The sequence below is a fragment of the Mixophyes fleayi genome, chromosome 3 (genome assembly GCF_038048845.1).
Source record: "Mixophyes fleayi isolate aMixFle1 chromosome 3, aMixFle1.hap1, whole genome shotgun sequence".
Classification (NCBI taxonomy): Eukaryota; Metazoa; Chordata; class Amphibia; order Anura; family Limnodynastidae; genus Mixophyes; species Mixophyes fleayi.
Genome location: NC_134404.1, coordinates 320940124 through 320955437, shown reverse-complemented (window position 1 = coordinate 320955437; position 15314 = coordinate 320940124). Strand labels below are relative to the sequence as shown.

Genomic DNA, 15314 nt, shown 5'->3' with positions numbered 1-15314 from the left:
ACGAGGGACACCCTAGTGTAGAGGAAGAAAGGACGAGGGACAGCCTAGTGTAGCGGCGGAAGAAAGGACGAGGGACAGCCTAGTGTAGCGGCGGAAGAAAGGACGAGGGACAGCCTAGTGTAGCGGCGGAAGAAAGGACGAGGGACAGCCTAGTGTAGAGGAAGAAAGGACGAGGGACAGCCTAGTGTAGCGGCGGAAGAAAGGACGAGGGACAGCCTAGTGTAGCGGCGGAAGAAAGGACGAGGGACAGCCTAGTGTAACGGAAGAAAGGACGAGGGACACCCTAGTGTAGAGGAAGAAAGGACGAGGGACAGCCTAGTGTAGCGGAAGAAAGGACGAGGGACAGCCTAGTGTAGAGGAAGAAAGGACGAGGGACAGCCTAGTGTAACGGAAGAAAGGACGAGGGACAGCCTAGTGTAGAGGAAGAAAGGACGAGGGACAGCCTAGTGTAGCGGAAGAAAGGACGAGGGACAGCCTAGTGTAGCGGAAGAAAGGACGAGGGACAGCCTAGTGTAGAGGAAGAAAGGACGAGGGACAGCCTAGTGTAGAGGAAGAAAGGACGAGGGACAGCCTAGTGTAGAGGAAGAAAGGACGAGGGACAGCCTAGTGTAGCGGAAGAAAGGACGAGGGACAGCCTAGTGTAGAGGAAGAAAGGACGAGGGACAGCCTAGTGTAGAGGAAGAAAGGACGAGGGACAGCCTAGTGTAGAGGAAGAAAGGACGAGGGACAGCCTAGTGTAGAGGAAGAAAGGACGAGGGACAGCCTAGTGTAGAGGAAGAAAGGACGAGGGACAGCCTAGTGTAGAGGAAGAAAGGACGAGGGACAGTTATTGGACCCAACAAGGCTTATGATTGCAAAGCAAGCAAATGGGATTGGGGGGGGGGGGGGGAGGAACTACAGACATGAATCAGAGTATGCCCCAATATGCTCTAAAGCCTGTGAAGTGAGTACATTCAGGTCTTATGTTGATATACATGCTACTACTGATATTTTAGTATGTACAGTAAAGCAATCTTAGCACAATTTGGGTCCTGAAAATAAACCAATAACGGATTAATTAGGCATTTTGCAAGGGTCTTTATCTGTAATGATCATCTCATCTTAGCTTCCAAAGAGTGGTGCAGCTAAACAGTTAATAGGACACATCCTTGTGTGGTTACCCTCTGCCCTGCAAAGTGAGCTCAAGTAACATGACTCACGAGTAAACAGTATCATGTGTTACAGTAAAGCAATGTGATACCCCCATTACATTCTGTTCCAATGCCCCAAGACTAATGGCAGTGCAACACTAGCTCTTACAAAACACAGCAAAAATCATTATATGCTGTTATGTGGTGTAAAATATGTATTAGCTATCCACCAACAAGTATAAAAAAAGAAAAAAAAAAGATTACTAAGAAAATTGTTTGTTGCATCCCGAAGAGAACATGTATTTTAATTAACAGTTGTTAATAGTGTTGAAAATGGAAAATGAATACCAGCAGCTAAATGATACATTTTATTCAAATACATGGAATTCATTTTCGTGTGGCAGAAAACATTTGGCGTGGACAAGAGTAAAACCTGTGGGATCAGCTCCCGAGAGGAGCTCTCATGGTAGGGTGGGTGCCCATAATCTGATCCTAATTTTCTACCAACTAATAAACAATAAATTAACAAATTTAAATTGTTTTGCGCAAGTTACATTCTAGCAAAAATAGTAGATGGTAGTCGCCGGTAACAGCAAAGCAATTCGTTCAAATTACTACATAGAACATTTAAAGCTAGATTACAAGTCATTAAGTCGACTCCTAGTCCAGTGTTCGGTGACAAAAATGGGTTAAGAAATGCTGGGTTATGCCCTGAACGGGGATGACAATCACTTTGTGGGATGAACCGAAATTGATGAGAATGCAACTTACTGGATGAGTATGAACCGGTGACATCCAGGAAGCACAAGTTGCAGCTAGGGACGGTAAAGTACATCGCCGGGCCCCTTAGTCAAATGTTGGCAGGGGCCCGACTATGCTGCTCCCACCCAGCCTCTGCTATGCTTTCAATAACGGTATCTTGAGTGCTCCTTTCTCTTAGCTGAACCCTAGGAGCTGCACACTGATGAGGCCTTTTCCCTGTGGTATTTATATTCATATGGTAACCACTATTAGCCAGTTAGATGTGCCAGGGGCTGTAGCTCCAGAACACTGCAGTCCCAGCAATAACTGGATGGGGGATTGGCTGAGGGAACAGTGCCTACTAAGTGGTGTGAGAACCATGTCTAATGACACAGTGTATGGACGAGAGAGAACTGGACCCATAACCCCTGGTGATAGGAAGAAGGAAGATGTGAGCAGATTGAATCAGAGAGTTCGAGGCCAAGTCCTTACTGACACTAAGGAGAGCACATTAAGAAAGAACAGGTTAAAAATAAAACAAAAATAAAAAAAATCATTAAATGACAAAAGAAACTGACCAAAGAATCCTAAAAACATCAGTATGTAGATAAAGGCTGCAGGAGATCTAATGTATGTGAATGATACAAGCTGCACTATTGTTAGTGATCCCTAAGCACTTTAGTGTTATATTCACATTTTACTTGTCTGAGAGGTGTTATCACTGACCCACAGGCTCACTGCTATTTGGGGGGTGTATTTATAAACTGAGCCCTCCCATCTCTGCTCTCATTATATAATTCGCCATAATACTTATATTAAAGGCACAGACAACTTCCAGTATGTTGGAAATAGTTACGTGTTTTGAGCTAATTTTACAAAAAAAATTTCTTTTGGAATCGTACACGCCATAAACCTCACCACACAGACTTAGCGGTGCAGATGTCCTTCAAGCTTTGGTTGTCAGACAGTCATCTGCAAATCCTTGTGCTCATCCATGGAAATATCACATATTAACCTCCACAAACACTGAGAACAGGGCTAGTAAGCCCAGGCTGCTCAGCTGATCTTCAGCTACAAGTTCCCCCTCTCCTCACAGAGTGACAGGGAGCGTGCAGGGTTCTGTCACCGGCCTTTATAGGGTGTGTGACATAAGGAGAGCCAGATCAATAAGACTGAATGATAAAACATCACCAGTGTACTGTTGTCAGGTCTTTGCTATCACAGTCTCAAACAAACAAAAAACCTGAAACATAAGAGTAGACTGCCTGTGGACGAGATTACACTTCATCCTCCCCTGTATCCACAGATATTTGTGCAACCTCATGTGAAGAAATATAGTAATTACACTGCACCCCATTCTGCGAGTGGAAGTAATATGTATCCCAGGTTTATAAGTACGCCATATAGTACATGAGTCACATGGGCTAAACATGGGCTTCTGAGATACAATATACTGAGCTTAGCTGTGCACGCAGCACTATGTAACAGCATTAGGTGACAGAGGAAGTGTAAGATAGGTGTAGCTCTTTAGGCAGACATACATCAGCCAGTAAGCTGAGGGAATATAACCTAACACAGTGGATCCCAAACTGTGCGCCTAGGCTCCCTGGGGTGCCTCAGCCAGAGCCTGTGGTAAGCAAGGCGGGGGACTACGTGGTAATTATTTTGGCTTAGGGGTGCCTTGAAAAAAATTATGGAGACCTAAGGGTGCCTTGAACTGAAAAAGTTTGGAATCCACTGGGCTAACAGGAACAGTGTACATTGTGGCATCACCACCATTGTACTATGTATGGAAACTGTAAAAGATATAAGTGATCTATGTAGCCAGTAATCTGAGGTACTTTGGTCTGACAAAAACAGTGTATTTTGAGGCATGATTCACCGTTGCCAATAAAACAACAGACTGCATTATTAATTATTAAATATATGTATGGTATAAGTAACCAATAAGTGAAAGTGCTGGTAGGGAAAAAAAACCTGACAGAATAGTGTACACTGAAGTATCAGCCACCACTGTGCAATATATCAGACTACACAGACTATAGGTTTATATACAGATACTATAAGTAACAAGTAAGCTACAGCACTGGTAGGGAATACAACCTGACAGGAATCGTGTACACTGAAGTATCAGCCACCACTGTGCAATATATCAGAGACTATGCAAAAAATAGGTTTATATACATGTTATAAGTAGGCAGTAAACTACAGCACTGGTAAAACAGAGAGAATAATTCAGAGTCAGTAACAAATAGCCACAAGTTTGATGTGACGTTGCCAAATCCGTAGTGTAACTATGGAATGTGCGGAATTAAATAATAAGGCTTCATCCAGCGCATCACCTCAGATCTGGAGGCACCAGATTGCACACAAGCTTTATTATACCATAAGATGACACGTACCACTATGTCCTGTCCTATGGTATCATGTACCGCTCTTCGGTTCTATATTAAAGCTTTATGGTGCGCCTGTACCACCATGGACTAATAGGAGGCTTCAGTTACACAGAAACGCCTGCAGTCCAGAAACGTCCTGTTGTAACAACATACACTGACTGCCTCTCTGATAATTTTCACTGTAATTTAGTGTTTTACTGTTTACAATATTAAATGTGTCCAGAACATATATTATTTGCAAAATGAAAATGAAAGTGAAAGAAACATTTGCAGCCGGTGTAATGGAGTTGGCTGTAGGATGAAGGAGGCCTCCCCTTAGTATAACGTCTTACCTCATTGCTATGCCGTATGACTCGGGGTGGACACACGTTTGATCCAGCGGGTTAGGTTTGGCAGCAATGTTAGATGCGGATTTTGCTGTCTTTTTGCCTTGTTTTGCTGCAGGGCCCTGAGTAACTGGCGCACTTGATGAGGCCTGGCTTCCTGACTGGTCCCTAAGAAAACAAAAGAATCAATCAATCATTACATGTCTGACCCTCCGTCATTATATCAAAAGCTTGTTATTACATGAGCTACATCAAACTGTAACTACACTACATATCAGAGGCTCACAGCTTGCTGGAACTTGTAGTGTCACAGGACTTGGAGCGCCATGGGTTGCCTATAACTGCTGCATATAAAATGTACTATTATTAAAATGTTCTTGGTTTGCCAGAGCCAAGTCGCTCTAGGAAGGGGACAGAGTATTCCCAGAGGGGAAAAATATAAAGTAGGCAAGTATGACTAGCACACAAATATAAGGTCAGGCTAAAGTGATCACATAAAGCCAACATTTGTCTTCCTACCCATGGCCATACCCCCTTCTTCCAAACATTCTTCCAAATGTGTGCACTGGATACTTTGGACCTGTATGCAGTTGAATCATATGGACAGCACGGTGGCTCAGTGGTTAGCACTTCTGCCTCACAGCACTGGGGTCATGAGTTCGATTCCCGACCATGGTCTTATCTGTGTGGAGTTTGTATGTTCTCCCTGTGCTTGTGTGAGAAAACTCCCACACTCCAAAGACATACTGGCAGGTTAATTGGCTGCTATTAAATTGACCTTAGCTCCTCTCAGTGTGTGTGTGTGTGTGTGTCTGTGTGTGTGTGTGTGTGTGTGTGTGTGTTAGGGAATTTAGACTGTAAGCTCCAATGGGGCAGGGACTAATGTAAGTGAGTTCTCTGTACAGCGCTGTGGAATTAGGGGTGCTATATAAATAGCTCATCATCATTATCATGAAATCAAGTTAAAAAATTTCTAAAACTAAAAAGTATTTCTTTGTTCCAAGACCCAATCCTTATATGAATCCTGGTTTAAAAAAGACGGTGGACAAGCAAGTAACTCTCTGGAGTTCTACTTTGAACACTGTCTATTATCTAATCAGCAACTGTGTGTTACTTTATCCCAGGATTCACTATGACTGTTCCTTATTAAACCAAAAGTTTAAGTCCTATGCATCACAATATAGTCCTGAATCTGGACTGTACATATGTATTTATTACATCTAGTGTGCACCAGCATGTGTTTAATGGTTAAGGGCTGTATTATAAACATAATAAAAATGGTATATTTGGGGATTCATACAGCACAATACATAAAATCACATTTTACAGCTGTGGACTAGCCAGATATACTGTAAAGCCCACAGTTTATGCAGTTGGAACACTCTGGGGTAGTCCATACATTATTACAATCTCCCAGAAATTAAATGTAATATATAGGACATACAGTCGTGGAGAAAAATACTGGCACCGTTGCACTTATTTCAAACAACTCACAATTTCCTCTAAACATAAGGTGAAACGAACAACAATATTTAGTCTCTACAAGTCTTTCCCTGTTAATACACAGAACCGTTGTTTTTGATTCTGAATGTAATACTGGATATCCCCCTGGGTCTCCTACCATAACAGCCCCTTTCACGGAGCTGGCGATGGATGATGCGAGATGAAATTGTTGTGCCTTGTGTTTGGCAGCTGATCGAGGGGTTTTCTCCACCATGGGAACAATCCTGCGCTGTAATCTGCTATCAAGATTCCTCTTTCCAGTGAAGCTGGCGACAGTGCCATGGGCATTAACCTCCTATAACAGCATTACGTAGGGGGAAAATGGGAACATCTAGGTCTCTGGAGGTTGATTTGTAGCCTTCAGATTGCCTGCACTTGGCTACAATCTTCTGTCTCCATGCTGATTGCAGTACACACAGTGACACAAAACAGGAGAATGAGTTCTTTCCTCTATTCAAGTTTGTTTAATGATTTTTATATTGCAGGCACCTGCTACTCAACACAGGTTTGTCCAGTTCCATAGTGAAGAAGAATCACCTGCTTGGAATCTAATTTTCTGTAATAGCTTCTAAAAGGTGCCAATAATTTTGTCCTGTTCATTTAAGGATTTCTGTGTGCAATAAGCTAAGAATCAGAGGGACTTATTCAATTAGGTCCCGTGATCGCGGTATTACCGAAGATAATACGGTACCGCAATAACAAAAATCAGCGTTATTGCGGTACCGTATTAACTTTGGTAATGTGCACTCAGCGTGTTACCACGTTCACGGACCTATTTGAATATGCCCCAGTAAATGCAAACCAAAGAAATACATGTGAGAATGGCAACATTTTTATAATTACAACAATTTTCTGGATGAAATGGTGCATTAATAGAAAACGAAATGCAAGGGAGCCATTATTTTTGGCCATGACTGTACTTCACACACTGATGGGAGGTGCTGTATATTAATTAATACCCTCATTATCATTGTGGTGACGGGAGCGAAGCAGTCCACAGGATTTGGGTGTGGCGCACTGCGGTGAGACGCAAACCTACCTGGACAGGTTCTTGACGTACTCCTGGTTTACTCTAATGAAGCCGGCACATTGTTGGAAGGTCTTTGGACCCAGCCCTTTGACCGATTTGAGCTGCTCTCTGTTAATAAAAGATCCATTCTTCTCTCTCCATTCGATTACATTCTTGGCCCTAACTGAATTCAGTCCAGCAATATGCCTAAAACAGCAAAACAACAAATTCATATTAAAACAAAGCGTTTGCCTACACCCAGTAGTGACAGTGACATGACACAGAGATATAGGAAGATAGATAACTCAGCCCATTAAAGTCATCCAGTGTATCAAGTCCTGTATCCAGCACGGAACACAGATGTACTCTAATATATTCACTCATCTGGATCATCAGTAAGAATTATAGGAGAATGAACATTGAAAGTAAAACAGTTTCAGCAACGCTGGGGCTCATTGGGAATTACTGGGTGGATTTTAAGGGATTGGTCTGATTTCATGTGAAAGGGGCTCTAGGCCCGGGATGTTTAGATGATTGCTCTCCAAGCTTCAAAACAGCTAGACAGACATAAAGGGTCAAAGTTAAACTTACAGAGTTAATAGTATTATTAAACATACAAGAAATCATTGTATAGAAAGCAATAGTGACAGTGAATGTGAGCACACCTTTAAGATGCTCATTCATGGGCAGGTGTGGATGATGGGACCGGGCGGCTGGATATTAAAAGGCACATACGGTGTGGTCAGACACACCGTGAGATCACACCGTTCACCAGTAACAGACATCTGAAAGTTTCTGAGCAGATCTGACTGAATCCAAATACTGATATCAGTGTGATGTAAATGCACAAGACACAGATGTACTGGGATACTCACAGTCCCATATGTTAAGGGACGGTTTGCCAATCAGCATGGCACACCGCCACTTAATAGTAAAGACAGGCATGCTAGCTGAAACCACATGCTGAGAAAAATATCCTCTCCCTTACATTCCTGAGTCCAGCCTTCCCAGTCCTCTAGGAGGAGGCCATTATTTATTGAATTACTACAGAGGGCAGTCGTTATTCAATTACCATTGGAGTATTACTTATTTATGATTACGGCAATAGGTTTTATTTCTTACAGTGGCAAACCTTATAGTGCATATTTGCGGCACTACAATAGTAAATATGCGCTTGCACCCATGTGTATGCTGGTGCTTGCAGGTCTACAAGCGCCAGCATGTAAGAACACTCGTGGGCTGTCAGTGCATGCTGGCACTTGTAGTTCCACAAGAGCTTGCATTATATTCTGACAGTATTACCCTGGCACCCACTTCCAGGAGGGGCCCAGTACTACTCAGCATTGGGCCCATACTCTCTAGGTGCAGGGGACCAATCATTTTTCAGGCTATTTCCTAGAGCAGGCCCAGCCAACCTACATCTCTCTTCAGGTGTTGTGAAACTACAAGCCCCAGCATGCTATGGCAGTAGATAGCCAGCTGATAGCTGACCGGGCATGCTGGGACTTGTAGTTTTACAACACCTGGAGAGCCACAGGTTAGCCTGACCTTGGGAAGCAGGAATAGCTGTTACAGAACGTTGGGGGTATAACTGGATGTAGTTATAGTTTTCATCCTCCAAACCGTAGGATAAAAAATCCTGCCACTTGGATCTGAAAACTGTATTTGATGTCTAGCAGTTGGCAAACCACACAGTAAACCACACTTTGTGTATTCTGACATATTTTACATAATTTCAATCGTTACTGAGTACCCAGCTTTTAACATAATTAAAATGAATAAAAGTAAAAATATATAAGAATGTATGTACAACACAGTAACAGGAAATATTGAAGGAAAAATCATAAAAAGATCTTTAATTTAACTAAATAAGTTATCACCCCCGTGCTTGGCAAAACCAACAAGATGATTTTGTTGAGTGTCTCAATAAACCTTTTATCGGCACAAAGTAAAGCTGTGCAGTGAGACATGTCTGTGGGTGAGCGACAGAGACATTGTGATGTTAATTCATTCATAGACAAACCGACAGCAGATAAACCAGTGTTTGTGTGATCTCTGTCAATATTATGTACATGGGAGAAAGACAAACATCATTAAGCTAATACCTTGCATTACATAAAGTGCATCATTGTGTGGTTTGAATAGAAGAGTCCCCGGAGCAGGTGCTAGCACCGGGTGTAAGCTCTATTAGTCTTCCCATGCAGGGACGCTCAGAGTGCATGTCATGGTGAAGTAATGTACAAGGCCCAGTTTACCTCAATAGAGTTTCAGAGCAGATGTTTATATCCACTCCCACGAAGCTGACACACTCCTCCACCACACTGTCCAGGGTGCCTTTAAGCAGCACCTGCGAGACGTCATGCTGTAAGAGAGAGGTAGAGATTAGCTTTACAGACCGGCACCATGTGTAATATACACAGTGACAATGGACTGGCAGAATTAACCTTATAACTACTGGACAGCGAGCGCAAACCACAGAAGATCATTAGTCTTAGGGGCATATTTAATAAAGCACGATAGTGCTTTTAACAGGTCATTAAGGTCCCACAGTGTCCTCCGCAAATTTATTAAGGGGGCATCGCAGCAGATATCATGGATATCTGCTGCTTTGCATAACTCTTCGTTTTTGGGAGCAGTCACCATTCAACAGAATGGTGACTGCTCCTGGCCGCAATCTAACAAGTCCCGAAAAAACATTTTTTTCAGGAACTTGTCATGTTAATGTACGCCAGCTGAAGCTGGCGTACATCATCCGAATTGAAGAAATCTAATGCTGTCAGCTCTGCTCCGAAGAGCAGAGCTGGACAGCGCATGTGTGGAGGGATCACATGATCCCTCCCTGTCACTCAGCGCTCTCTCTCTGCAACTATCGTTGCAGAGACAGAGAGGGGATCTGTGTGCGCATGTCCAGTTCTTGGAACTGGACATGCGCAATTGAAGAGTGAAGAGAAGACCCGGAGACAACGCTTCCGAAGAGGGGGGTAAGTATGATTTTTTTTATCACTGAAACAGCAGTTTTTCGGAACTGCTGTTTCTGTGCAGGGCTGTACATAAATGTGAGAAGTAGTTCAATCCTTATCATTGCGATAAGGATTGAAAACTACTTTTCACTTTATGTGAATAATGATAAATGTGCCCCATAGCCTGGTGCAAGTTCAAATGAAGTCATGGAAAAGTATTTATTCTGATGGGTTTATTGCTATGATACCAACAGGTACACCTCTGCTGTTTTCACTAGGATTTGTGCTGGTTACCGATGACCGTACCCATTTATTTTGGCCACCACAGGACATAAGTTACTCTGTAAACTGGATGGACACCAAGGTTAAGATGTCTATGACTCCCAGCTGTGTCTGTAGTCACATCTTCACGGGGCAGTTGTCAGCACCACACTCCCCATACTAGTGATGGGCAATGTGATACACTTCAAAGGGCTGTATGTGCAGCTCTGTAGGCTTCAAAAGGGCCGCACGTTACCCTTAATCTGAGCAATAAGTTAAAACAATACATTTAATCAGAGAGCTCCGATCTGTAATAACATCAGCAGCATTTTTCAATGTTATATAAGTGGTATAAATAGTAATCATCATCATTTATAAATAACAACAAATATATCTGACATATTCAATGTGACTTCTGGGGGACCAGATTTGTAAAGTTAGTTCTAAGACTGGAATAGACACAACGCAATTCTATGGAGAGATTTCCATCCATCAACCTGTCGCGTTTTGTGTTTGTAACGTGCCCCATGTGAGAGAACCTCTGTATACATATGTAAGTGCGACCAAAAACAAACAACTCTGCAGCATATCGGTGCCTAAAAATTCTTTACCAAAGTAAACAAGAATCACGTAGTTCTAACCAGCGGGTGAAGGAGGGAGACCATGTGGTCCCTCCTCTAATCTCAGATGGGCTGCGGGTGCTGCGTGAGTAGGTCACGTGATGCGGACGGGCCACGGGAAAAGCTTGTGGCACAAAGCAGAAAATGAGCGATGCCGAGGTCCACAGAGAAGAGAAAACGACACATCGAGCATGGAAGGAGCTGAGGGCCACAGGTGAAGGTCATCACTGCTCCATATCATTTACTGATTTAATTTGTCAGCCTCATCATTACCCCACAAACCTGAGCACCACTCAACAGGTATAGCGGCCATGAAATTAGACTTTAATTTTACACAGTGAGTTGGATGTCAAAATTGAATAGAGCCCACTACACAGGGACCCCTGAAGGAGTGGCATTATGGTGGGTGCGTTGGGTCGGTCAGGGCAGTTTTCTCTGCCAGTCTACTACTCAATGGGTGCAGAGTTTGTGTAGACCCCGTAAAGGTGCTTATTTAATTACAGTACACTTTATAGTCATATCCATTTACAGTACAACAGAGTATAGCACTAAGCTAGCAAATATTCATATAATTATTAAGAATTGCTGTTCTAACACATTCAAGTGTTTCCTTGCCCTGACACCTGGGAACAAAACGTCCTTTGATCAACAAGGCTCCATCATCAGGGTAAACTTGCAACACCTGAAAACAACTGCACCCCTGTGTCTGCGTCCCGACAACGGTTCACACATCACTCAACAAAAGATGCTAATATCAGCAATGTCAATGTTTATGAGCCACTGGAGCGTGGAGAAGGCCCTTCTTCTGCCTACCCATGCTCAGAAGTCTGTCAGGCAGCTCAGCGACTCCACGGCGGATACTGGCGTGATTAAAAAGGCAAATACCTGGCAACCTGCCTCCTCGCTTAACAAAAATGTCTATACCTCTTACAAATATTTGGATTTAATTCATAGTGTTCTAATTCCCAGACTGTACTTTGGCATCGGATGGGTGTCTATTTTACAAAATAAAAATACCTGGCAAAGCTTTTCCTGTAATCTGGACAGAGAAACAACTATGAATGTGGCAAACTTTCCAATTGTAAAGCGCTGCGCTACTGAATCTGCTGGAGCTATAGAAATAAATGTCATTATTAATAACATCTTTAAAGACGACATACATAACAGGAGATAACAGTAAACCTTTTAGAGGCCCGAGTGGAGAAACAGTTACGCTGTGTAAAACTTTGTAAAACTGAATTTCACGATTCTAATTAGAAAAAGCAGAGTCGTAATCACATTTAAAGCTGCAGTAACATCTGCTGTAAGATTTTCCCTTCATGCTCCTACCCTTGGCCTGAGGTCTGAGAGGCAGCTCTGTGTTACTTCAGGGTCATCAAGGGGGTGGGCTTCAGTGTGCTACTGTCTCCTTGAATCCCAGTTTATCCAGTAAATATCCACTTTGGCAATCAAGACAATTAGAAATAGACTAATGACAAATGTGTATCTATTTCATGCAATCCTCAGTTTTAGTGGCCTAGAAAGATTACAGCTTGTACATGAACTCACATATTTTCCAAAAATGATGTGAAACATTAATCGTTAAACGCAGGCATAAAATATCTATCATATTAGATTAATGTTAACATCACCTTCAGTGGAGTCTGGAGAAACATGGGCTAGAAATCCTCACATGCAGCCTAACAGGAACACAAATTCCTTTCTTCTAAATGGTCTCTAAGTCTTTTATCAACAGCAATAGCTGGAGGCAAGAAAGCATAGACATAGAAAGTACAAAGATTGCAGGAGAAGGAAGGTTCATGGAAAGCACATGTGATTCCCAATAACGGATATTTCTTCTCCTGTATAAAATATCCTCTTCATTCTGATTGGCATGTGGCAGTTCAAAGCACTAATCAGCGATGGCACATGGCGAGTGACCCATGAAATGCATGGACCAGACAGGAGACTGCACACACTCAAATACTTACATTCTATATGCCCTGAATTACCAGTTAAAACATACCTTCAGACGTGTAACAAAACCCCCTTACATGATACCTTAGATTTAATGTGCATCGGTCTCCTACAGAGTAGATGCGGCAATAAGGCAGCCTGTTCTACAATTCATCAGCAGTCAGGTTATTAAGACACTAGGAAGTACTGACATCACTGAGAATACAACTATCATGTCTATAAGAGCCAGTTGACATTACTGAGGCCTGTCACTACTTCCTAGTAACTGGGTGGTCTTACGAATAATGGTTCAGCGTACACAATGGCTGCCTCCTGTGTGCATTCTGTCTAATCAGTCGTGTCACTAGTTGATAATAAACATATAGGCTGCTTTGTTGCCAATAAATGGCTGAGTAATATGTGAATGTTGTGGTTCACTTTCATCATCATCATCAACATTTATTTATATAGCGCCAGCAAATTCCGTAGCACTTTACAATTAGGAACAAACAGTAATAAAACAATACTGGGTAATACATACATACATACATACATACATACATACAGGTAAGAGGGCCCTGCTCGCAAGCTTACAAATAATTAATAATCTATCCACCTTCATGGGTTTTGACCAGATCAGTATACTTTCTTGCAGGCCTAGAATCACATTTTGCCCCCCTCACAAAGCCATCTTTGCTAAACCCTCATCCTTCCCACTACAGACCTCCAAGGCCTCAACCGCCAGTAAATATGATCTATATAAAATGAATAAATGTAACAAATATAGAGTGACTGTCAGTTTGTGAGCAAGACCCTCATACTTCTTTGTTTTATTACTATGTATCTATCCAAATGTAAAGTGCTGCTTAGTATGCTGGCACTATATAAGGAAATGTTAAGAGAAAGAAGTGTTTTCTACCAATAATTTAATTTGTATTTTTATGCTTACAAGCATCATAAGGAGGATATGTGGTAAGATGCTGGAGCAAGGGGCAGCCGACCTCCCTATGGCTGGAGCTCTGTGCGTTTATACAAAACCATGGGGCTGCCTACAACCCAACGTCAGTAACATAAAGAGAGATATGACACTCTAAAGAAGAAACGCCTTACCCTCGCTACCCGTGATGTGATATTGCAGCGCCTGTGGTCCCAAATTAAAATGTTCTTATCAAAATCAATCTGTACATTATTGCGCATGGCTGTGCCACCCCTCTTCGGCTGGTTCCCCACTAGCATGTAAAGAATAAACCCAGTCTAGTTAATGTGTTCATACCCACTTGCATTCATATTTGTGTCTGCATGTGTTTGAGCTGTGTTTATAAAGTCCATTGACCTCTATTGGAGCGTATTTTGTAGCGATACATATAAATACTGTACATGTGTTAAAAAATTGTTTTAACCAGCCTTTTGCTGTATTTTTCCACAACTGTGTCAATGGGCAAATCATTTCAATGGAGTTGTTCATTGTTTAAAATGAACAGGACATTAACATGAATGGAGCTCCTTCTGAGTGGCTAAAGGGAGTCCCAGTCAATTCAGTTCACTGTCATGGCCCTTTGCAGGTTTCCCGTGGATTACAAGATGATGATTTTCCAGTGGATTACTAGAATAATTTCCAGGAGAAAAATTCCTCTGGATTACAAATAAAGAACATCTCCCATGAATTACAAGAAGATGATCCCATGGATTATAAGAAGATCTCCATTGTATTACATATTAAGGAAATGTTTTGTTGAACAACGGAAGAATTCCATTGGATTACAAAGTTTTCAAACTATATTACAAATTAGAGGGCATTTCCCATGAATTACAAAAATATCTCTTGAATTACAAACTAAAGAAATTTAACATGGATTTGAAGAATAATTCCCATTAGCCTACAAGAAATTTTTCAGTGAGGAGCTGGTAGTCTTTGGGTAGAGACCAAGCTACTTTCCATAGAAGTTCCAGCCACTCCTGACCAGGGGGCTCCAGGTTGAGGTTTCCCCTGTTATTCGTGGGATTCAGCCCATGCAGTCTAGCCAAGTGCTAGCTTCCACTCTATCAGGGGTACCCTAGGCTCATTGTCTCCCTGCTTTATTGGGAACCTGCCCAAGCTGTCCACCCTGGGAATGGTCTTCAGTAGATCAGAGGAACCCCACACTCGCAGTCCTCCAGCGAGCCTCTTTTCAGCAGTCTATTAGGAACATTTTAAAGGAAAAAAAATTCAGGTAGCCCAGTGATCCAGCCCAAGGTAGCCCACTATGGGACTGGCCTGGGGGGAAAATGCTGGGTCTGGTTGAAGAAGAGGCTGCCCTATTCCATTTACTTACTTAATGTATGGAGCTTCTCAAATTCAATGGCCCATTCATTTCAATTGGATTTCTACATGCAGCACAAAAGCTGGAAACCCCATTGAAATGAATGGCAAAAATGGAAAAAATGAATGTGAAA

General features: G+C 42.3%; 1 protein-coding gene across 1 annotated transcript in view; it reads right to left on the bottom strand.

Annotated features, from left to right (window-relative positions):
• SRBD1 (S1 RNA binding domain 1) overlaps nt 1–15314 on the bottom strand; it is a 137028-nt gene that overhangs the window by 10011 nt on the left and 111703 nt on the right. The window contains exons 19-21 of the mRNA XM_075204128.1: nt 9361–9467; nt 7136–7312; nt 4600–4761 (exon numbers count right to left, since the gene is read on the bottom strand). Coding sequence (XP_075060229.1) covers nt 4600–4761; nt 7136–7312; nt 9361–9467 — 446 coding nt within the window. The remainder of the gene's footprint in view (nt 1–4599; nt 4762–7135; nt 7313–9360; nt 9468–15314) is intronic.